This window comes from Marmota monax, unplaced genomic scaffold (genome assembly GCF_021218885.2).
Source record: "Marmota monax isolate L192 unplaced genomic scaffold, Marmota_monax_Labrador192_F-V1.1 WCK01_AAM20220418_F8-fsc00009, whole genome shotgun sequence".
NCBI classification, from domain to species: Eukaryota; Metazoa; Chordata; class Mammalia; order Rodentia; family Sciuridae; genus Marmota; species Marmota monax.
The window spans coordinates 27,868,739-27,894,374 of NW_026694710.1; the positions used below are offsets into that span (position 1 = coordinate 27,868,739).

Sequence of the window (25,636 nt, forward strand, 5' to 3'; positions counted from 1 at the left end):
ATGTGTAGTCCATTGTTGTCTAAAATGTCCCTATGTGGACATGTTTCTAATTTTCATTTCCCTGTCTACTATTATATTTGTTTGCTGTTTTACATATTGCCCATTCCTATCCTTTGCTTGTTTTTCTGTTGAGTTTGTCTTTTCTTGTCAATGTGTAGGAATTTGTTGTAGGCATAAATCCTTTCTCTTTTTTGTTCCAAATAGTTTTCCCAGTACATTATTTTCTTTCAGATGTGATTGTACCAGCCTTATTTATTAATCTGCCTCTTTTTATTGGATTGAAATGCTATTTTGTTGTATATTCTCATAAATGCTGGGATCAATTTCTGGATTGTCTATTCTGTTCCGGAGGTCTTTTTGTCTGTTCCTGTTCAAATATCATGTTGATTGGATTAGAGTGGCTTTAATAGGATGTTATGATAATCTAGCAAGGCAAGTCTTTGTTTTGTTTTGTTTTTAGGTGTCAGTGGACTTTATTTTATATATTTGTATGCAGTGCTGAGAATAGAACATGCTAGACAAGTGCTCTACCACTGAGCCTCAACCCCAGCCCATGTCTTCTTTTTTAAAAATTACATTTCTTGTCTATTTTCAGATAATTAGCTTTTCACATGTCCTTTGAAATTACTTTAATAAATTGAAAGATCCCTGTAGGTTCTCTAATTGGAGTTGCATTAAATTCACATTTGAAAGAATTAAATGTTTTTATACATATCCTAATCCTGTGTCTTTTTATTTTTAAAAAATATTTATTTTTTAGTTGTAGTTAGACACAATACCTTTGGTTTATTTATTATTTTAATGTGGTGCTGAGGATCGAACCCAGGGCCTCACATGCCCTAGGTGAGTGCTCTTCTGCTGAGCCACAACTCCAGCCCCATATGTCTTTCTATTTTTATAGGTCTTGTTTTATACCATTGCATAAGATTTAAGTTTTCATTATTGAGGGATTTATACCCTTTTTGTTAAATTTATCCCTAGTAATTTTTTTCTATTATAAATGAAATATTTTCCCCCAATTTCATTTCCTGGTTGTTATTGTTCCTGAAAGGCCAGTTATAGGTGAAGAGCAGACTCCCAAGTCATACTTACTGTTCAGCTAGGTTTATTAAAATTAGAATCTGAATTAGAGGTTTGTATTCATGATGTTTTACTGAAACTCTTATTGTCCCATTTCAGCATTATTCAGTGTAAGAACTTTCTTGGTGGGACTGGGGAATCCAGCAGTGGTAGAGCATTTGCCTAGCATGCTTAAGGCCCTGGATTCAATCCCTGGCATCACACAGGGGAAAATCTACTCAAGCTCTTAATACTGCCAGGTGCATTGGCACATGCCTATAATCCCAGCAAATCAGGAGTCCAAGGCAGGAAGATCACACCTTCAAGGACAACTTCAGCAACTTAGCAGCGCTCTAAGAAACTTAGAACCTGTCTCAGAATAAAAAATAAAAAGGATAAGGATGTAGCTCAGTGGTAAATCACCTATGGGTTCAATCCCTTGTACCCAAAACAAAACAAACAAAAACCCCCTAAAACTTTAATACTTATAATATTTTTATAAAATGTTGACTTTGAGTTTTTTTAGAATCAAATATTCCAAAGCAAATGCCACGTAATTATTTTAATAAACATTTCATAATTACATATATTTGCTACCAGTTAACTTGAAAATACTTTAACTTCACATAACTATTTATTGCAATGGAAGTGTGTATTTGGGTTGTAAATTTTGTTATATTGCTTTAAGAAAGTTAATGAGTACATAGTATGATTATAGAGGCTATTTTCAATTCTTAGTTAATTGTATTATTTATATTTTAATGTTTATTTAATGTCTTTTATTCCTTTTTTTTTTTCCTTTTTATTCTTAAAGTTGTAAAACCAATAAGCACATCCAGTGTTAAGGATGCAGTAATACTTAAAGATGGAAAGAATCAATCACTAGAGAAAAAGGTAAATCATTGCAAATAGAGATAATTCTAAACATTTGTTCAACAGTTTTTTTTTTTTTTTTTTTTTTTTAATTTATTTATTTATTTTAGTTCTCGGCGGATACAACATCTTTGTTTGAATGTGGTGCTGAGGATCGAACCCGGGCCGCACGCATGCCAGGCGAGCACGCTACCACTTGAGCCACATCCCCTCAACAGTTTTTTTATTAAGTGTCCTGTATATGTACTGTGGATTCAGTGGTTGGAAAAAAAAAAGAATTCTTGCTTTTTTTTTGTAGGTAATATTTTATTTCTGTAATAACATATTTATAGTTGAATATAAATTAAAGGCCTACTTGCACACCAAAGCCAAGTCCTTTGGATGGTTCAGTCAATAAGGTAAGACCTCCAGCTGGCTCACAACAGAAACGTCCAGGTTTTGGAATTTTACCCACTTTGAGCTCATCAATATCCTTTGTTGTCAGATCCTCATAGTAGTTGTCATTTATTTGAACCGTTGGTGTATTTACACAGGCCCCTAAACATTACACCTCTATAAAGGTGAAAAGTTTGTCAAATATCATTTCCCCAGCCTTTATTCCAATCTTCTTCTGAATGGCCTCCAGTATGCTGTCAGTTTCGAAGCAAGCAAGTGCAGAACTGAATGTGATACTTTCCAACTAGCTTTCAATTATACATTGTATAAAAAATTGCTACTTCATATATACTCATTGGAGGTACTTGTAAAATTTCTGCATCCTTGTTCAGTTCATGGCAGAGATGGGCAACTACCCATTCTGCCTTTGGGCCAAATATAGGACTGGAAGCATAGCTGCTGCTGTGTGCCCTTTCTCCGCTTATAGTTTTCTGGTGGGAAATCAAGTTTTGAGGTATCTATGGGTTATTCTCAGGAGTATCCCTGTGTACAAACAAGGCTGTCTTATGCAAAATTCCTTATATGTCTTTCCCAAGGGGTGGTGAGGCCTGCCGCCCAGGCCCGGAGAACCAAGAAGAAGAACATGGTGGAGTAAACTGTTCGACTTTCCCTAGTCACAACAAGCAAGAATCAAGTTCTTGCTCTTAGAGAGCATGTAATTTAATTTGGATGAGGAAAGGGGAAGACAGAGAAATACAATTGATCTCTACCATGATGTGCATTAAGTTCTGTGATAGGAGTAAGTTCACATTGCTCTCAGAATAATAGGAGAGACATCTAACCCTGCTTTTGTGCTGTTTCAATTTACTTTTCTGGGTGGTGGGGACAGGAATTTGGGATGTCTTTCTGAAGTATGAAAGTTATATCTGAATTGAGTTCTAGTAGAGTGGATGAGGGGCTGGTCAGCCTGAAGACCCCACCTTTAGAGAGTGAGGGAAGGATGCGGAGATAATTTTTCAGGGTAAGGTAAGAGAGCTTGAAATTTTGGACTAGTGGAAATAAATAGAAGCTCAGAAAGGCTCAGGTACAGAGTTTACAGTGGATGAGTTAAGTGGTTCAGTTATAGAGGAGAGAAGAGGTTATATCATTAAAGACATTGTGTATGAAACAGTGGTAGAGAGCCTAGTAGTAAGAGAATGGACTCTGGAGCAAACTGTCTGTTCAGTTCCTATCCTACCTTATTTATTTATTTATTTTTTTGGTACTGGGAATTCAATTCAGGGGTACTCTACCAGTGAGCCACATCCCTATCCCTAAAGGGATGTTTTATTTAGAAACATGGTCTCACTGGGTGGCTTAGCACCTTACCATTGCTGAAGCTCGCTCCTGTGTCAGCCTCCTGAGCTGCTGGATTACAGGCGTGTGCCACTGCACCTGGCCCCATCCTAACTTAATTCAATCATTAACCCCTATAACAAAATGAGGATGGAATCTCTGTCTTGATAGAATGAATAGTATTTGGATCTCAAATTTTGGAAAGCCATGAACTTCCCAACATGTTTTAAAATTGAATTTAAAATATTCATTGGCTGGAGTTGTTTGTGGCTCACTGGTAAAGCTCTTGCCTAGCATGTGTGAGGCACTGGGTTTGATCCTCAACACCACATAAAAAAAGAAATAAAATAAAAGTAACGTGTCCATCCGCAACTAAAAATAAATAAATAAATACACACAAACACACACACACACATACATATACACATATATATATAATTTAAAATATTTGTTACAAGTTTAAAAAGTTGCAAAGGTCATGATTTCTGGTATGTTGTTAATATTAACATTTTAAAAACTGTCATACAAACATTTAAAATATGTCCACTATGATTAAAACTACACTCTAGAAACTTGATATCCATAATCATCCCTTTAAAAAAATATACATGCAAGATCATCAGTGGTCTGAAAGTTTATATTTTTCCTTTTCTCATTGAATTCCTTTTATTGTATATTCCACAGAATTTTTAATTAACATTAAGTATGTTTTTTAAAACCATATATTTCTCTGCAATAAAAATAAGTATGAATTTTAAATTTTGCATGACCTATGAGCAAGTGTAAATTTTTTTTCAAAATTATTTTAAAGTATGCAGTTGTCCCAAGCAACATGAATACATATTATAAGATTGAAAGTAAACTTTAAAACAAAGGGTTATTATTAGTTAATCCTATGATGAAATGGATAGGGGTGACTTTTCCCCTCTGTTAGTTTATGCATCTATCAAAGTGTATTGCATATTTCTGGAATGAGGAAAAAGGATCACTGCTGAACTGTTTTTTTTTTTTTTTTTTTTAAGAAAATTTAGTAGGTAGAGTAACATTCTCAAAAGTTTTGGTGATCTTATTTTCTCTATAATGGGGCCTATTGGAAGCTGTAAATAGTTAACCCTCACTCTTATGCAGGTATGCAGTTTCCTCCCATCCATCTCTCCATCTCTCTTTCGTGATATGCATAACTGCCTTAACTGGGGCTACTGTTTGTGTTGAGCTCCTGCTCATTCCAGCCCCAGGGTACAGATGTGCATGCCTCTCTTGGTAGAGAAAAATAACTACTGTGGAAGACCATATATAGTTTCATTAAAAAGTATGGTCAGAGGGCTAAGGATATAGCCCAGTAGTAGAGCATGTGCTTAGTATGCACAAGGCTCTGAGTTTAATCCCCAGCACACACACACACACACACACACACACAAAATGTGGTCATAGATAATGTGAAGTTCATGTTCTCACATTATCTTAGACAGGTTTTACCAGGAATTAGTTTGGTTTATTGAGCTGCCTTAGGTATCAATGTTCTGATGAAATATTTTCTATTGATTACAGAATCCTAAGTCTTTAACAGGCCAGACGTCAAGAGGTTCCACCAAGCCTTCTCCTCATTCCTCCAGTACTGGGCTCACAGGTCAGCTGTCTGCTGATCAAAAGCAGAAAAACATCTCATTGGCTTCTTCCAGGTGTTCTGTTCCACATTGTGATCAAGAGGCTTCAGACCTACAGAAAATGGAGCATAAGAAAAAGCATTTCCTAAATGAAAATATTAATAATGAAAATAAGGAAAGTATGAATCTTAAAAGAAAACATATTATGTATAGTAACTCATCAGAGAAAACAAATAAATACTTGGCATTGGAAGAAAATGCTGGTGAGGTTAAAGCACAGCTAAATTCTGGGGACTCAAGAACCTTTAAAAAATACCTTTGTGATATCAGGTATTTGGATGATCAGTCAAAAAACCAACTGATGGAAATGCTCAAGCAGGCAGCTGCACTGGTAGTGACTCTAATGTATAAAGATGGTTCCACCCAGCTAATAGCTAACCAGGTTAGTAAACAATGGTAGGTTTTGTTGTTTTGGCTTCATAAAAGAAGAAGCCCCTTTATGTCTGATTTTGATAGAAAAGCTATAAATAAGATTTTAAGCCTTCCCTCCCCGTGAATGGTAAGTGAGTGATGATGTAGAATTTCCATTAGTTTGTTTTTGGTACTAGGGATTGACCCAGAGGCACTTTACCACTGAACTGTGTCAGAAATACCAGGGTGCCACAAGAAATGAAACATGCACTCTGAAGTGGATTGGCAAGGCAAACTTTACTTCTACCAGCAGTATGTGCTACTGAACCTGGCTAGCAAGTGCACCTGGGTAGAACTGTCCACCTACTTTTTATCCCTAACATAGTACTGCCCCTTGCTCTGATAGGAGGAGCTTGATGTCATAATCTATATATAGATTGGCTAATTTTAAAATTGGGCAGGGCAAAGGGAAGGCCTGTAGTTAAAATGGCTCAATTGGATCTTATGTCCCAATTAAGGTTAAATACTATATTCTGCAAATGCACCACTGGACTTTATATTTCTCAAAAGTCCCCCCCCCTTTTCTTTTTCATTTTTATTTTCATACCCTTTGGTATTACATCCATCCTAGATATATTAACTTTGTGAAGTGGAAATTGCCCATGATAATGAGTTCTCCCCTTTTTAGCAGATCAGGTAACCATCTTGGTGATGAAGAACACTTGGTAAGGTCCTTTCCAACTTGGTTGTAGCTTGTCTTCTTTCCAGGTCTTGATTAAAATCAAGTTGCCAGGCTGGAAGTGAATTGCAAACTCCAAAATGGGAGTCTGAGCAGCAGCTCATGATAATTATACCAGCAAAGAAAAAGTAAACAGAAAAAGCTCAGATAGGTCTCAAATTGACTCAGAACAAATTTATAACTCTGGCAGAGCTTTTTGTGATATTTATTAGGCACCTCTGTATAAAATCTTCCTTTATAACCTCCCAGTTTTACTTACTTTCAGGAGGACTAACACAAATGTACATGTAAAAGAACCATTGTCTTATCTTTTAAATGTCCATGTATGGTTGTGCTTTGGTTGTGTTCTCCTGCCAGGTGTTTAAGACCAAGTTGGTAAAAATTGACTTTTTTTTCTTTCTACTGTTAGAGTTAGCTGAAAATTTTAAGGGATCACTCTTGGGAACTTATGAGAAGCCTCTTGGATCCTTTAGCTTTTCTTCTATCAGTTGTGCTATCTGCTAGGATAGATCAGGGTCTCGCTGACCACATGTGGCTTCCCTTCGAAATATAAAGGTCTCTAGTGACCTTCCTCTTTGCAGAATGTGCACTGGTTGGCTCCCTGTTCTCTAGGTCCTCTTGATCCCCCTGATTGGGATGTCAGATGACTTACTGCAGTTGCAAGTCCCTTAGAGAAATCCCATTGTTCCCTGAATTTTGACTGACCTAAGAGGACAAGGGCCAGAATATTGGCTACTTTTTTCCCTTAGCCATTTTACTTTGGGCTCCAGATTTTGGTTTAAAACATTCAGCAGGTCAGTTTCACCAGTCTTTAAAGTAATAATAACGGATTATACTTTAAGGTGTATAATTTTATAGTAACCCCTTTTGTTTGATTAAGGTTAGTATCAGTACTAGAAGTTAGCTTTATATCCAATCTGTCCCATAGGTAATGGTTTATTGTCTCTAATTAACTCAGGTTTTTCTGTTAGAAGAAGCGCTTCTGCAAAACATTAACAGGCAACAGTTACACATTTTTATAAGAAAAATACAAAATGAAATTAACAAGAGCAAAAATATTCCATTTTTATAATAGCTATGAACCAAGAAACATGATTTTTATAATCCTAAACCTTTACTTATTTATTATATCCCCTGTTTAATTTGATATCATAGTAATCTTTAACAACAAAAATGTATTATTTGAACATAACTTTAAATGAGCTCACTAGCCTACTTTGAAGCCATCTTAACATGGAATAGGGTGAGAGGCTGAGACTTATCTCAGTAAGATAGGGCAAATAACACAATACAACATTATATCTGAAACATGAATTAAACCAAATTTTTTTGTGGAAAAAGTGGAAAAATACTTCCATGTTTTACAATGTCAACCTTTAAACAAATTAGGCTGTCCTTATTGTCTTTTTTTAAATATTTTTTTTTTTTAGTTATAGGTGGACACATATCTTTATTTTATTTGTATGTGGTGATGGGGATTGAACCCAGTGAATGCATGGTAGGTGAGCACTCTATCTCTGAGCCAAAATCCCAACCCTGTCCTTATTGTCTTTAAAAATACACTTAAATTCCCAGCCCAATGTAAAAAGTAACACAAAATATTTCTCTCTCTCTCTCTCTCTCTCTCTCACACACACACACACACACACACACATATCTTATTGAGAAGAGGTTACCTTTATCCAGTTACAGAACATTAAATGACATAAATAAATCCCCAGTTAAATTTGTTATTTCTATATAAATCTGAAGATTACCTCTACATGCCACTTTAGTTTAGAGAATACCAGCTTGGTAAAGTGTTCCCCTAAGCTTTTAGTTTTGTGCATTTCTCTAGTCACATATATTTAGTGTGTCTGGCAAAACTGACTCAATTCATGTTTTAAAAATTTGTCAGAAAGACAATGGATCCCCCTCTCTCTGAAAAAATGTATATACACATTATATTATATATTTTTTCTTCTTCCTGGGGCAAGTTATTACTTCCTCCTTAAACAAAATCTTGGTTGAGATAACACTGATCACCTTTCTCAGGGTCCCTTTGGCCCAGATGGCTTTACTGTTAGTAGACCTCCAGCAAAGCAGGCTTTGTTTCCTTTTCCTGGGCAGCACTTGCAACTGAAGTTGTTGCTCTTTGGGTGAGAATGTTATCTGTGCATCTAATTCACATAACAAGTTTTATTCCAGGAGAGGGATGGACAATCTGGATATATACAAAAAAACAAACAGTCTAAATCTTTTTCTCCCCAGGTTGCATTCAAGGGGTTGGAGCACAGGATATTGTTGAGCCTGACCTGTCTCCTTTATCACTATCATAATGCCATCAACTTTAAGTGAGTTCCCCACTGTCGATTATACTCAGATGCTCCTTTGGGGCCTTTTTATTACACGAGGCATATTGATATTCAGTGGAGGAGGCCATTTTCATCCTTTAGGCTTTCTTGAAGATCCTTTTGCATAGGTTGCCAACAAAACATAAGTTGACTTTTGTTTCTGTTCCTCCTAAGCATTATATATCATAAATGCACTATTAACTAGTTGTGAGGGGGTTATGTCAGTTTGTCCCCTTTGTCCAATGAAGGTCATAATGACCCTCAGAGACTATTAGGGACCTCTCTATATAGAAATCAGCATGGCCAAGACACAGATGCCTGCATACATGGGGACTCCAGGAGGCCCTTGTATTTTAGCTCTGTGGACAGCAGGGAGGCTTCCACCCAGAAGTATCCCATGGCCAAATGGGGCATCCTGCTAGATCTTAGAAGGGAAGACCATTTTTTATCCCCAGGTTATGACCTAATAGTGCTGGAATCCATTGATTTGTCCTTAGTGACTGGTAGCTTTCATCCTGAATAAGATAGGATAGTTAATCATCAGACACTCAGGGTAATGGCCTCCAATTAAGGCTTTTTCCAAAGGTAAAGGCTATCCCATGGAGTCAATTCCTTTGTCCCAGAGCAGTGGTAAATGGGAAGGGGGTGAAACCAAATGAAGTTATAGAAAAATTCCAGACTTAAAGACTAAACGGGCATAGTCAATTAGAAAGTTATGGGCCAAGCCAATTGTCTTGGTACCCTCCCAATGCCTGTAGATACAGAGTCCAATCATTAGCCCCAACTTTTTTTTTTTTTAATATCTGCTCAGTGCAGACTCTGATCAATGCCTTTATCTACAAGCCATAACCCTCTTTTAGACTCCTCCTTGCATCACTGGAGCTCCATTTTCTTTCATTCAACCAAATCTTACTCCTTTTTAATAAGATGAAATACCTTATTCTTTTAACATACAGCTAAAACTTTTTTAATACCTGTTAGAATTTTAACTCTTAGTAACCTTGTTTTTAGGTTAAGACCTAGAAATAAACAATCTTAAGCCTTTTTTTAATTCACCAATTTATAAAAAACACACTTAATAGACCCAAATATATGTTACCTTATGGAATTAAAGAACCCAAGAATACTTGAATTTATACTTAGTTGATGTTTTAGTATTTTAATTGTAAGTTAATCAGATGTCTCTTCTAACAAATACATTTATGCATGTTAATCCCACTTATGTTAAAACTAATTTACCTATTTCTAATTTAGGTTACCCATGAAAACCAAGATATTAAACGGGTTTAGTTAGTACTAAGTCAGTTATTTCTGCCAAAGAAAAACCTTCAGAAGCAGTGGACATTGCACTTTAAACATTTTATAGAAACTAACTAATACTGTTTGGCTGGCCACCTAGATAAACATGTGGGTTAGTAGTTTCAAAGGAATTTTTATTCTTACCAATTTAGATTGACCCTTTTGTTAAAGTTTTGTTTAATTCATGTTAACTGAAAGGTATTTGGATCCATTCATTAAATTTATGAATACTCATTTATCTATACACAAGTATATATGTAGACACAATATATGTGTGTGCATACCTGTGTACAGTACAGTACACAGGTATGCACACATATATACAAAACACACAGGAAACAAAGGTCTTGAAGCTTTTTATCAGGTACTAAATCCCTACATGTGACCCAGACATGAAAAGAGCCTGTGCAGCTAGGAACATTAGGAATAAAGTCTGTCAGCCATGGTGGATACGGAAATCAAAGGTTCAACTGGTCACTTGTCCTCCATGGGTGCAGGTTTACTCCCATCATCACCACTGTTTATTTTCCCTGTTTAGGATTCTTCAAAGGAAAAGAAGACTCGTACATATGGGATCTTTCCATTGTTCTTCCTGTCCCTAGGCCTAGAATTTTTATTCCCCATGTTTTGCAGGCCCATGTAATTAAGTTTTCCTCTGTGTACTCAATCCCTGCTTATTAAAGGTTTCTTGCATACTCCGAGCCTCCCATCCCTCCTTCTTGGACATGGTCTTGTGTTTCTGAATAGAGTCTCAGTCATACTTACACAATCTCTGGCATGTGTTGACCACGAAATAAGTACTTCTCAGTTGCTGCAGTGCTTGCTTGGGTCCTACTGTGTTGCCAATCCACTTTTGATTTTGGGTCCATTGTTGGCTTCAGGAATTACAGTCATTCTCCCCTCTAGGCTACCTCGAAAAGGCAGTGGGATATATCTCCTCTAATGAGGTGTATCCATAACCCCTTAGGCAATGTATGGAGCCCCACACTGGGTGTGAAAACGGTTAGAAATACCAGAGTGCCACAAAGAATCAAACATGTGCTAGGAAATGGGTCAGCAAGCTTGGCAAACTTTACTTCTGCCAGAAGCATGTGCTACCAAATGGGGCTAGCAAGTACCCCGGGGCAAGCAGTCCGCCTGCTTTTATCTCTAATGTAGCATTGCCCCTTGCTTTGATAGAAGGATATCTGGGTTACAGTCTATGTGACCAGTTAATTTTAAAATTGGGGAAGGCAAAGGGAAGGGCTATAGTTAAAATGACTACAATTGGATCTTATATCCCAATTAAGGTTAAATACTTTATTCTGAAAATAGACCACTGGACTTTCTATTTCTCACAGATTAATTTTGAGAGTCTCGTTTTCTTAATAATATTGAGTTTTCTGATCCAGGAACATGGGCTATCTCTACATTTATTTAAAACTTTAATTTCTTTATATATATATATATAATATATATATATATAATATATATATATATAATATATATATATTATATATATATATATATTTTTTAATTTATTCTTTTATGTGGTGCTAAGGATCAAACCCAGGCCCTTGCACGTGCTAGGCAAGGACTCTACCTCTGAGCCACAGCTTCAGTCCCTAAAACTTTAATTTCTTTTAGTGATATTTTGTAGTCTTTAGTGTAAGTATGCAAGTTTTGCTTTGTTTTTTCTTTTTTTTTTTTTTTTGGTGATACCAGTCCTTTTGAAAAAAAAGTTTATTATTATTTTTTTAAACTTTGAGGCAAGGTCTCACAGATTGACCTCAAATTTGCAATCCTCCTGCCTCAGCCTCCCAAGTTTATGGTATTGCATGTGTGCACCACCATACCCAGCTCCTTTTTTCTTTTTTGAGATGAGTTTGTGTTGCCCAAGTTTGACTTGAACTCCTGGGCTCAAGTGACCCTCCTGTGTCTGCCACCTAAGTAGCTGTGACTATAAACATGCACCAGTGTGCCTGGACTTTTTTTTTTTCCTTTCTCTCTCCCCCCTTTCTCTCTCTGTATTTTCTTTTGTAGTGCTGGGGATGGAACCGAGGGTTGCTCTACCACTTTATTTTTTATTTTGATACCGGGTCTGGCTAAGTTGCCCAGAGTGCTACCATGTCCAGCTAGCCTTTCATTTTTGTTTTTAGTTTTTACTTTTTTTGTAGTTATAGATGGACAGGATGCCTTTATTTTTATGCAGTGCTGAGGACTGAACCCAGTGCTTCACACATGCTAGGCAAGTGCTCTGCCACTAAGCCCCAGCCCCCGCCCCCGCCCTAGCCTTTGAAAGACATTTTGCTGGATAAAGAATGTCAATCACATTTTTTTCTTTCAGTAGTTTAACAATTTACTCCACTGTCTTCTAACTTGCTTTATTTCACACAAGAAATTCACTGTCATCCTTATCCTTGTTTCTGTTTAAGGTGTCCTTCCCTCACCTGCCTCATCAGCTTCTTTCACCATAAATTACTTTGTTACTAAACCAATCAGGGTCACTCCAGGTGAATTTAGGGAATAAATAAAGACACAGAACCAGAAAGTAACTTATCTTTGGGTTCAGCGATGGTTCCTCAGCTGCAGCTCCCACAAGGGGGCAAGACAGGCAAGAAAGAGAACAAGGAGCATTTGCTAAACCCTTTTATTGGGGAAAAGCCATTCAAATGAGGCAAGGGGTAGGATTATAAAGGAACAGGTGAGTGGAATTCAACCCCCACCAGCGACACCTACACCTGGAGCCACACGCCTTGCTATCCAAGCTGGGGTAACACCAAAGTTACTTGAGACCTGGCACTATCCTGACTGAAGGCAATAATTGGTCAGTGCCCCAGGGCATCAGGACTTGAAGGTCTACATCCAGGGCAGCTCCTGACAATACTTTCTTTATCATTGATTTTAAAGAATTTGATTATGATACACTTTCTTGGAGTAGTTTTTTTCATGTTTTTTTACTTGATGTTTATTGATCTTCCTGGTTATATAGATTCACATGGGGAGAATTAACATACTTGAGTTTTCTAATCCTTGAGTATGGTCATTTAGGTCTCTGATTTCTTTCATCATCTCAGATATTTTTCACCATAAAGAAATTTTGTAGTTTTCAGCATGTAGATCCTGTATATGTTTTGTTATTTTTACCTGTTTTTCATAATTATTATAAATGGTAGTTTCAGAAGATTTTTCATTTCATATATTTAATTACGAGTGTATAGAAATACATTTGAGGTTTTATTATTTTTTGATTTTATGTCCTGCAACTTTGCCAAATTCACATATTAGTTTCAGGATTTAAAAAGATTCCTTTGGGGGCTGGGGATATAGCTCAGTTGGTAGAATGCTTGCCTCATGCACACAAGGCCCTGGGTTCAATCCCCAGCACCATACACACATATACACAAAAATAGATTCCTCTGGATTTTGTACACAGATTTTCATGTCATCTATAAATAGGAACTGTGTAATACCTTCTGATCTGTATGTCTTCTGTTCTTTTCCCTACCATATTGCACTGGCTAAGACTTTCATGATAATGTGGAATAGGATGGAGGCCATATTTGGAGAACAAGATTATGTTTGGGCTTTTGGCCAAAAAACTGCTTATTTATAAGTCCCATTTTAGGTCTTTTTCTCTCTGCTTAATTATAAAATAATATATCTTGCTTGTAGTTGTGTTGTCTATGTTTAATTTTGAAATTTTATTTTATTGTGTATCTACAGGCTCAAACTTCCTCTGTTAAAGGAATTGTGATGTTACTAAAGAGTCAAGTGGACAACCTAGAGACTTTAGCCTGTGGTGCTCTTGAGGTGGGCTTTATGTCCCAGGGTCAGTGTATCTACATACACATAGAGCTTTCCTCTCTCTGGGGCCAAGAACAAGAAGCATATCATCTGTTTGCCAGGTAAAAAGTCTGCACTCATTATCTTTTCTTTTCTTTTTTAATAAAAAAACCCCTTTTTACCATTTTTTATTGAATTTTAAAAATTGATTTATTTTAAAAGTGGAATTCATTGTGATATGTTCATAATGTTTAAATCCCACTTACATGCCTGCTTTTTCCTAATGTAGTATCTTAAGCTCTGATTTTAATTAAATTTTTAGAAGTTTTGTATGAATACATGAAAATAAAATGGGCCTAAATGACAGAAGCCTCTTAAAACACTGTCCTCCTCCCCCATGTCTTGTGGAAAGGAGGGTCCATCTTTCTATGGAAGCTTGCTTGAGGAATTGGGGAGAAAAGTCCAAATGTGAAAACCCACTGCCTCTGCAAGGGCCCCAGATAATTTTCCGCAACATTCTTGTTCTCACTCACAGCATTAGAAAATGAGTTATCACTGACTGCAAACAGTAAGTTGTCCTCAATTCTACCAAGGATAGTACTATTTTCAAAGCTCCATGACTGAAAATATGGTTTGGACTGAAAATATCATAACTTTTCATCAAGATCTTTTTTTAACAATTCTTTTTCTCTGTTTAATTGTTTCCTTAATGGTACATGGACACTTATACATATTCATATTTGTTTTTTCTCATTTCTAGTTTTTTAAAAAATATCTTTATTTATTTTTTATGTGGTGCTGAGGATTGAACCCAGTGCCTTACTCACGTGAGGCAGGAGCTCTACCACTGAGCCCCAGCCTCATTTCTAGCATTAAAAGAAATATATTGTCTCGATGTCAATGGATCTTTATTTACTTATATGCAGTGCTGAGAATTGAACCCAGTGCCTCACACATGCTAGGCAAGTGCTCTACCACTGCACCATAGCCCCAACCCTCATTTCTAGCATTTTTGAAGCCAGTTATTTTTCATGGATTGGTTTTTTGTGAACTAGGATGTTTGATTTGTATACTTTCAGTTTTGTTTTGTATTCTTGTATTTTTAAAAATATTTAATTTATATGTGTATATTTTTCTCCTGCCTGTTTCCCTCGATTCTCTCTTTTCTTCTGCGATCAGCCAATTTCTATTGTTCTTTCACTCTTCCTTTATTTTTTATTTCTTCCCTCCTCCTTCATAATCATCACATCCTATATCACTTCTGTTCTCTCCCTGTTCACCACTTGAAATTGTAAACCCTTTTGCAAACTTGCCGTAGGCGATGACCGATCATATCATTTCTGTTTATTGTGATAATTAACATTGTAGATGTCATAGTAGGAGCTATTTGGTTTAATGCTGTATATTATTTGCATTGGCTGTTGTTATTATTTGTCTCTCCTTAAACAGTGAAGTGCTGGAAACCCTCAGGGACATTATAAGTCCACAGGGTAAAAACTCTACTGCCTCAGATCCATACTGTTAGATGGATAGACACACAAACAACATTAAAAAATGAGAAAACAAATTTCCCCAAACAAGCCAAGATATCTGAATAACAAAATCCATCAACAACACAGGGGAAGAAATATCAGAGAACGCGTTTAGAATGTACATAGTTAAACTGATCTGTGAAATAAAGGATGGTATAAGAAATGAAATAAGAGAGAAAATACAGGAAATGAATAAGAGAGAAAATACAGGAAATGAAAGATCACTTCAATAAAGAGATTCTGAAAAAAAAGCAGAATTCCTCAAAATGAAGGAAACAGTAAACCAAATTAAAAATTCAATAGAAAGCATCACCAACAGAGTAGACCACTTGGAAGGCAGAATCTCTGACAATGAAGACAAAATATATAATCTTGAAAATAGAGTTGACCATGGAGAAAAAAATGTTAAGAAACCATGACTAGAACTTCCAAGAACTATGGGATAACATGAAAAGACAAAATTGAAGATTTATTGAGATAGATGAAGGTGCAGAGACAAAAACTAAAGGAATGCACAATCTTTTCAATGAAATAATATCAGAAAATTTCCCATACCTAAAGAATGAAATGGAAAATCAAATACAAGAGGCTTACAGGACCCCAAATGTACAAAATTACAACAGATCCACACCAAGGCACATTATAATGAAAATGCCTAACATACAGAATAAGGATAGAATTTTAAAGGCCATGAGAATAATATCAGATTATGTATAGAGGGAAACCAATTTGGATCTCAGCTGATTTCTCAACCCAGACCTTTAAAACTAGGAGGTCTTGGAATAACATATACCAAGCTCTGAAAGAAGATATATGCTGATCAAGAATCCTACATCTGGCAAAATTAGGCTTCTGAATTGAAGATGAAATAAAAACCTTCCATGATAAACAAAAGTTAAAAGAATTTGCAACTAGAAAGCCTGCACTTCAGAATATTCTCAACAAAATATTCCATGAAGATTAAACGAAAAAAAAAAGTGAAAATGAGCAAAGGGAGGAAGTACACTAAAGGGATATTCAATCAAAGGAGAAACTAATTCAAATTAAAAACTAGAAATAAACCCAAATGACCAGAAATACAAATAATATCTCAATAACTTTGAACATTAATGACCTAAACTTATCAATCAAAAGATACAGGCTAGCAGATTGGATTAAAAAACAAGACCCACAATATGCTCTCTCCAAGAGACTCATCTCATAGGCAAAGACATCCACAGACTGAAGGTGAAAGGACGGGAAAAAAACATATCACTCACACAGACTGCATAAACAAGCAGGGGTTTTTATCCTCAGATAAAGTGGACTTTAAGCCAAAGTTAATTAGAAGGGACAAAGAAGTCCATTTCATAGTGCTTAAGGGAATTAAATATCAACAAGACATAATAATAGTAAATATTTATGTTCCAAACAATGGAGCATTTATGTACATCAAAAAAGCCCTTCTTGATTTCAAGAATCAAATAGACCACAACATAATAATACTGGGTACTTTAACATCCCTTGTCACTGCTGGATAGATCCACTAAACAAAAACTAAATAAAGAGGCTATAGAAATAAAAAAATACAATTGATAATTTAGACTTAACAGACATATATAGAATATTTCATCCATCAATGATTGAATACACTTTCTTCTCAGCAGCACACGGATCCTTCTCTAATATGACCATGTTATGTAAGCTATCATGTATGTTGGCATATAATTATAATATTACCTTAATATGTTTTAGCATTTATAGGGTTATTTTGATAAACTCCCCTTTCATTGATATTAATTTCTGTGTTCTTGCTTTTTTTCTTGATTAGACTTGTTTGATTTTTATCAACTTTTAACTGTATTATTTTTTCTTTATTTCATATATGTCTGTTCCTAGTCTTATTTTTTCCTTCCTACTACATAATTTGAAAATAATTTGTATTTCTAGCTTCTTTCTGATACAAGGACTTTAAGTTATAAATGTTTATTTGAGTACTGTTTCATTCCAGAGATTCTGATATTTTAAGCTTTTATTATTACTTAGTTCAAAGCATTTTTTATATACTTTTCTTGTGTCTTCCTTGACATCTAAGATATTTATAAGTGTGCCATTTAATTTTGAAATAGTTGACATGTAGGGGTGGGGTTCTATATATCTTAAGATTGATTTCTAATGTAATAAATCATTCAGGAAACACAGCCTGCATGATTTTAAATTTTTAAAAAAAGTAATAGAAATGTTTTTTATATTGATTCTATTGGTTACTTACATGTCAAAACTGATCAAATGGCAAATATGTGTATTTTATTGTACTTCAATTTTACCTCAATAAAGCTATGAAAAAAAATTAAAAGAAAAAGATCACAATCCTGAAGAGTAATTGATGGCTCTGAAGGAAGACAGGGTAGGCACAGTCTTCCTCATCTTACCCAGGCTAATGGAGCTCTTAGTGGTTTTTTTAAAAAAATGTCTCCCAAGAAATCCTTAGCTCTCTTTTTATATATTTTTCTTTTAAAAGAGCAAGTAGGTAAGTGTAGTCTATGGAGAATAGAGCCCTAATATGTAGACAGCCTTTTCTGAATTCCAGATTTATGTATCCTATGTCAATGTGGACATCTGTTAGTCATTTCAGACTAAGGTGTCCTGAGCACTCATCTTCCTTTGAAACTGTCCACTGCAGCCTGGTTGTCTTGGTCAGTGTTAGTAGTAGCCTTCTTTGAGCTCAGGCTTGTTGTTATCTTTGACTTCTGTTTTTTTCCATGAACCCTATCCAAGTTCTTAGCAAATCCTGTTGACTTTACCTTGAAGATGTGGCTAGACTCTCCCCTACCTTTACCATTGCTGCTGCCATACCTCAGGCCACTGAGCTGCAGAAAGAGCTTCCACATGTACTCCTACTCCACCTGCCCTTCTGCTTGTTTTCAGATCATCTCCCAGAGGGACATAGGAAAACAGAAATTACATCATGCCATTGCCCCTCAAAACCCTGTAACTACTCCTGCTGTCTCTGAAGCAAGGTGAAAGTTCCTAGGACCCTATCCCACTGCCAGTCTTCATATTGTACCCTTCTGCAGCCCTCACCTCTTCTCCCTCCTTGCTCTTCAGTGAAGTCCAGCCTCTACCCACGGCTTCAGTTTCCTCCTTATTACAGCATTCTTCCAGATATCTGCATGGGTTGCTGCCTCATTTCTTTAGGTTTTTACAAACAAACAAAATAAATTTTGAAAATGCAAAAGTAGAGAGTAGCATACACATCCACATAGATCAACACCTTCAGATTTTTGCACACTTCTTTCATCTCTCTTCTAGAGGTGGCTGAAGGGCTGGAATTAAAGAAAATATGACACATCTTTCACTCTCATGTGTCTCAGGGGACAGCTCTAAAAAATGGCCTTTTTTTCTGCATAGTCACAATACAATTTTCAAACTTATATTTAATGTCCAATCCAAATTTCAGTCACCTGATTGTCTCAAAAAATGTCCTTTTGTGGTTGATTTATTTGAATTAGGAACCCAGCAACACCAAAATATAACAAACATTTGGTGATCATATCTTTTCTCATCTCCTAATTTAATCCATCTTGTAGAATCCATCTTGTTGTTATCTTTGACTTCTGTTGTTTCCGTGAATCCTATCCAAGTTCTTATCAAATCCTGTTGACTCTACCTTGAAGATGTGGCTAGACTCTTGTAGAAGGTCTCATGTCCTGAATTTATCTGTTTATTTCATTATGGGATTCTTTTTTTTAATATTTATTTTTTAGTTGTAGGTGGACAATATATCTTTATATTTTGTTTTTATGTAGTGCTGAGGATCAAACCCAGTGCCTCATGTGTGCTAAGCGAGCGCTCTACCACTGAGCCACAACCACAAGCCATTCATTGTGGGATTATTTAACTTGTTCTTCTTTCCCTGTATTTACTGTAAACTGAAGTTTGGTTTTTAAGGCTTCATTATTCAGGTCCAAATTATTTCTAACTCTATCACTTTTTCCACACTCATTAACTAAAATTTTCTGTAAAAAGCTTTCCTTCATCAATTAGGCTTTTGGTTCACCCTATCCTCATGTCTTCACTGACTACCTTGATAAACAGTACCTCACCGAGCACCATGCACATCCCTTTTATGTTTCCCTGGAATACCCCACATCATTATGCATATCACATTTATTTAGTTTACTATATATCCACTCCTAAATTCTCTGAGAGCAGGAATTTTTGGTTTGGTGTACTTTTATATACCCACAGCTAAGAACAGTGCCACAGAACAGGTGCCTAATATTTATTTATTAAATAAGTGAGTGTTGAGGCTTCATTTTTATAAGTTCCAGAATAATTAGGAATATTACCTCAATTACCATAAAATTGGAAGTAATAATTCCAATTCTATATAACATCCTTGGGATTCAAAATTAATTTAAATAAATCATTTTTAATTAATCCATATAAATTACTTTTTGCCAAAAGCATATTTAATAACATTAAATACCGATACAAGGTCTTTTTACTCATGATCTTTCACCTTTACACTATCACTATTTGTTAGGTCTTATTAATTCTGCTTTATAGAAGAGGAAATTTTCAATCTTGGAATTTTCTCCTTTTTAGACCCAAATCTAGATTTCCTATTTTTATTTTTATGGCACACTGAGCTACCTCCCCAGCCTCTACCTCTTCTTTTGTTATAGCTTTTTATTTTGCAAATGTGACATAATTGACTTAAGCAACTGACTCATAGAATACTTTCTGCTTTAGCCATTATATCTTATGGGACACACTTTTATTATTGTCTCTTCAAAACAGACATCATTCAGCCTGAGTGTCTCCCTATTGGGAAGTCAGTGTGGCAGTTAAATCACCAATTCGAGGCCCTCTGCATTTCAGAATGAAGAGATTTACAGAGGCAGGGGCTCCAAGTACCCTTTCTTCTCCTTGTATTTTTCCACTCCTTCCTTCCCCTCTGTCCCCCACAGTTTACCCTCCCTGGTCCATCCAAGCCAAGACCAGAGTCCTTGCTACTGGCCTCCCTGTTCAAGGAAACCAAGGTGAAATCACACAATATGGAAAGCCTGAAACTGTCTGCAGATTAAGACCAGCAAAGCCTAACTGCACACTCACTTAGTTGTGGAGCTCATTGTGTCCTAGTTTGTTTCTTTCTTGGTCCTATACAAAGCACCTCGTTAGTGTATTCATAAGCCTTTACTATGACAGGGGATTTATGGTTTGGTGTCTTGGAGTTTGGAGTCTGGTCTTAGATCCAAGTGTTGCCACTTCTCAATTATAACTTCTCTGAGCTTAAGTTTCCTCACCTGTAAAGTGGATAGAGTGTCTCCCTGATAGGATCATTTTGAAGTTTCATCACGTCAAGCTTGTGTATTATAATGTGGTATCTGGCATATGGTAGGCAATCAATAAATGTAACTATTATGAATCCTATATTCAAGGAGCTCATGAGATAAGGGGACGGCATGTGGACAGGAGCACAGGAGGAACAGAGAGAGGACCTGCTTCCTCCTGAACACAGCTCTGGAACAGGTTGCAAAAGCTGTGGGAAGAGAACTGCAGTTAGGAACCAGCAAGTATGGTGACCCAGAGGAATGGGCACTCTTGATGATGACAGAATGGTGGGATGTGAGGAGAGGGCTCTGGGAGGGCAGAGCAGGCCAGGGAGTCACCTTGGGGCTGGTAAGAAGGGTATGGTCTATGTAATAATTCAGGAGTTACTCTGTAGGCCTGGATACTGGGGGCTCTTCCTTGGTATAAGGTCTTGGGCACTTGCTTATTCTCTGTGTCTCAGTTTCTCCATTTGTAAAATGCAAATGTTTTTTTATTTTTCTTTCCTTCTGTACCAGGGATTGAACCTAAGTGCACTGAGCTGCATCCAAGACCTTTTTATTTTTTTTATTTTGAGACAGGGTTTTGCTAAGTTGCTTTGGGCCTCACTGATTGCTGAGGCTGCCTTTGAATTTACAGTCCTGCCTCAGACTCCTGGGTGCTGGGATTATAGGCACATACCACCACGCCCAGCAAATGCAGATGTTTACCTCACAAGATTCTTTAGCTAATCAATGTGTATCTGCACTATAAATGATAGCTATTGGTAAAGTAATAACAATATTTTCCCAACATCAAAAGTTTAGAATTAATGCCTAAATCAGTGAATTCTTTATATCTTCTAGAAACGTGCTGTTCCAAACCCTGAAATGTAAATGCCCTGTTATTTGTTTCAACGCTAAGGACTTTGTTAGAATAGTGCTGCAGTTTTTTGGTGATGATGGCAGTTGGAAGCATGGTAAGTTATGGTTCTGGTAGTCTCTAAAAATCGACCTCCAACAATGGCTTTCCCCAGGGTGGGAGGGTGGTGGAGCCCACCATGCCATACAGCACAAGGCACATTCACACAGACGGAGATGTGCCACCTCACCTGCCTAAGTGTGAGGACGCACTTTCCTGTCATGTATGTAGGTTCTACTTGAATTTTTACCAGTGCAGATTTCTTTGGTAATTTAAAATAGGCAGTTAACATGCAGCATCATATGAATGGGCATTGTTACCACAAATGGCTTATAACTTTCTAAGAATTAAACTACGATTCAGAGTAAGTAACATCAAAACAGTGTAGGACACATTTAGAATAGTAGATTGTTTTATAACCTTCCTAAACTAGGTACATAAGTAAGTGATAAAACAGATGCAAAAATAGTCATTGTAGAATCTAGCTGGTGGATACATGAGTGTACACTGCACTTTTTTTTTCAAATTGTCCATGTGTTTGGAAATATTCATAATAAAATATCGGAAAAAACTTTTTATTGTAGAAAACTTCTAACATGCACATGAGTACCTATCACACTGTTTCAACAGTCATCAACTCAGTCTTTTTCCTTCTTGACATCGTATACTCTTCCTGATATTTTATACCAAACCACAAACATGTGTAATTCATCTCTTAATATTTTTTTCAGTTGTTAAGACTTAAATGTGGAGATTCCAAGTTTAAAGTGATGCCATGACCCACTCTGGTTGTCAGTGATCTGTTCATATACAGGCTCTCCAACAGTGTTTGAACTTGCACACTTGCCCTGTGTTATGGTTTGGACGTGAGGTGTCCCCCAAGGCTCCTGTTAAGGCAGGAATGTTCAGAGCTGATGCAACTAGACTGTGAGAGCTGTAACTAATCAGCCATGCAGTGAGAATGGGCTGACTGGGTGCTAACTATAGGCAGGTGGGGTGTGGATGGAGGGGTGGGCACTGGGGTTGGTCCTGGGAGATGCATCTTCCTTGTGGCCTCCTCCTTCCTCACTGCTTCCTAACCCACTGTGAGCTGAGCAGCTTTCCTTCCCCCATGAAGTGATGCCTCACCTGGGCCCAGAGCAATGGAGTTGGCCGTCTGTGACTGAGACCTCTGAAACCATGAGCCAGCCCCAATAAACCTTCCCTCCTCTACGTGGTTCTCCTTGGGTATTTTGGTCACAGTGAGGTAAAGCTGACTGAAACACCCTGTAACTACTCATACTCGCTTGTTTTTCTTTTATGGTGATATCAGGAACTATTGGTTATCATTGTCTAGGTTCCTTAATTGCAACTTGGTGAGATCCAAGTGGATAACTTCTGTAAGGAGAAATCTTCCTTATCATCTATTTGGTTACCCTAAGTGTATTTCATATGGAAAAGCCAGGACAAAAACTTACTCTTTCCCTTTGTTTACCTTCAAAATGGTGAATTGGTCCATAGAATCAGTAAAAAGTGATACTTAAGGCTTTTTAATTGTATCATGGTTATCATATAGATTTTTAATTGCTTGTTACATATACTTTTATTTGATTTTTATATTAATTATCATTTTAATTGTACCTATTTATGGAGTGCCATATTATAATGTGATATAGGTATAAAATGTGACTGATCAAATCAGACTAGTTAGCATTTCTATCTACTTTAACATTTTCTTAAATTTTTAGTAACATGTTACAATTGTACATATTTTGAACTAGAGTGGTATTTCAATACCCATATACAATATATACTAATTGAATTAGGGTAATTAAGGTTTCCATCTCATTATTACATTGCCTTTGGAGTCTTCAAGCTCCCCTCTACTAGCTCTTCATAAAGTATGATATTGTGAATTGTAGTTACCCTACTATGCTGTAGAAACCTGGAGATTATTATTTCTTCCTGCATTTTGATATCTGTTTTCCACCCTTCCTCTGTCCATCCTCCTTCCCATCCTTTCAGCCTTTAGTAGTTATCTATTCCTGTTCTACATTAAGATCAACATTTTTTTTAGCATCCACATATGAGAGAGGACATACAATGCTTGCTTTTTTTGTATCTGATTTACTTCACTTAACATAGTGTCCTTCATTTCAATCCATTATGTGGCAAAGGATAGGATACCATTATTTTTCATAGCTGAATAATATTCTGTTGTGTACATATACTACCTTTTCTTTATCTCTTCATCTGTTGATGGGCACCTACATTGATGTGTTAGTCATTGTGAATAGTGTTGCAGCAAACACGGATGTGCAAGTGTCTCAAGTGTCTTTGGTATGCTGGTATAATTTCCTCTAGATATAATTTTCTCTAGATATGCACCCAAAAGCAGGATATCTAAATCAGATGGTAGGTCTGTTTTTAGTTTTCTGAGGAACCTCCACCCTGTTCTCCATAATGGCTGTACCAGTTTACATTCCCACCAACAGTATGTGAGAATTCCCTTTTTCCGCATGCTTAACCAGCATTTATTTGAACATGTGTGATGTGTTTTGTTCTGTTGCATACAATCCTTGATGAGTTAGAAAGTGACTCTTTGTGACACAAACCTCATGGTTTATTGGATGGCAAGGATGTTCCGGGTTTTTTCTGTGCATTTCCTGCCCTAGATTTGGGTTTACAGTCTCTTCAAGGAGCATTGTAACTTCAGTGGAGACAGCTTTGAAGTCCAGAATTTTTTCATGGCTATGTTCATTACTATTAGGTTGTTCTCTTTTTATAGGTTGGGATTCTAAGTATAAAATATATCATGAATTCATACTAATATGAATAAATCAAATTCAAGATGACAAGGTTTTTACTTAAACTCATTGACCTTAAATTTATGTCTCCCTTTGAGTATCCTAAAGACTCCTTCATACTTGGAGGTTCAAGTTTGGCTGGGTGCAAATGGTTTGCATCTTCTTTCCTTGTCACCTTATTTCTTTCTAAATATGATGATTTTTTATATTTTGCATATTTTTCTGGAAATGTGATGAAAAACTGATTTTTTTCCTAATTAGTGACTTGTTCTGTTTAGATTTTTGTTTTCTTTAAAATCTTGTTGTTTTACTGGAATATTTTGATATTGGTTGTTATTGGTCAGTTTTCTAAAGTATATACGTACCTTTAAAAAAACCCTTTTAAAATAGCTTTTTGGTTTAACTTTTTTTTTAAAGCAGCTTTCTTGAGATATAATTCACCACAAAACCCACTATTCTAAAGTGTACGATTCAGTGGTTTGAGGGCAATCACAGTTGTGTATCTATTACCACTATATAATTTCAGAATGTTTTCATCTCTTCATAAAGAAACCCTATACCCATTCATTAGCAATCACTCCCTTCTTTTAACTCTGGCAATCACTGATCTGATTTTTGTTCTTTGTGGATCTACATATTGTAAGTGTTTTATATGACTGCAGTTGTTCAGTTTGTGGCCTTTTGTAACTGGCTTCTTTCACTTAGTAAAATTATTGTCATTGTTTTGACATGAAATCTCTGCTGTATTACCAAGGCTGGACTCCAACTCCTAGGCTCAGTTGATTCTTCTGACTCAGCCTCCCAAGTAGCTGGTATTTTAGGTACATGCCACCATCCCTGGCTAGCAAATTTTTAAAAAAAATTTGTTTTAATTAGTTACACATGACAGTACAATGACCTTGACATATCATACATTTGAATCAGGTGGGATATAATATCTCATTTTTCTGAGTATATAGGTTGCAGAATCACATTGGTCATGCAGTCACATATATACACACAGTAATAATAATGTCTGTTTCATTCTACTATCCTTCCTATCTCCCCAACACCCACCCCCCATCGATTCTCTCTACCTAATCTAGGGTAACGCTATTCTTTTTTTCCCCCTCACATCTTTATACATGTATTTTGTATAACAGTGAGGGTCTCCTTCCACCATCCATGCAATTCCCTTTCTCCCTCCCTTTCCCTCCCCCCCCTCTTCCCTATGTAGAGGTAATCTTCTTCCTATGCTCTTCCTCTCTTCCCTGTTTTGAGTCACCCCCCCTTATATCAGAGAAGACATTCTGCATTTTTTTTTTTTTTT

The 25,636-nt window shown here is 36.4% G+C and overlaps 1 protein-coding gene and 1 pseudogene across 1 annotated transcript in view; one reads left to right on the forward strand and one right to left on the reverse strand.

The window, feature by feature from the left end:
• Window positions 1-25,636, forward strand: part of Poln (DNA polymerase nu) — a 202,889-nt gene that overhangs the window by 41,414 nt on the left and 135,839 nt on the right. Inside the window, exons 7-10 of the mRNA XM_046423887.2 lie at window positions 1,874-1,953; window positions 5,191-5,688; window positions 13,734-13,915; window positions 21,487-21,599. Coding sequence (XP_046279843.2) covers window positions 1,874-1,953; window positions 5,191-5,688; window positions 13,734-13,915; window positions 21,487-21,599 — 873 coding nt within the window. The remainder of the gene's footprint in view (window positions 1-1,873; window positions 1,954-5,190; window positions 5,689-13,733; window positions 13,916-21,486; window positions 21,600-25,636) is intronic.
• On the reverse strand, window positions 2,276-3,036 carry LOC124078789 (NADH dehydrogenase [ubiquinone] flavoprotein 2, mitochondrial-like; annotated as a pseudogene).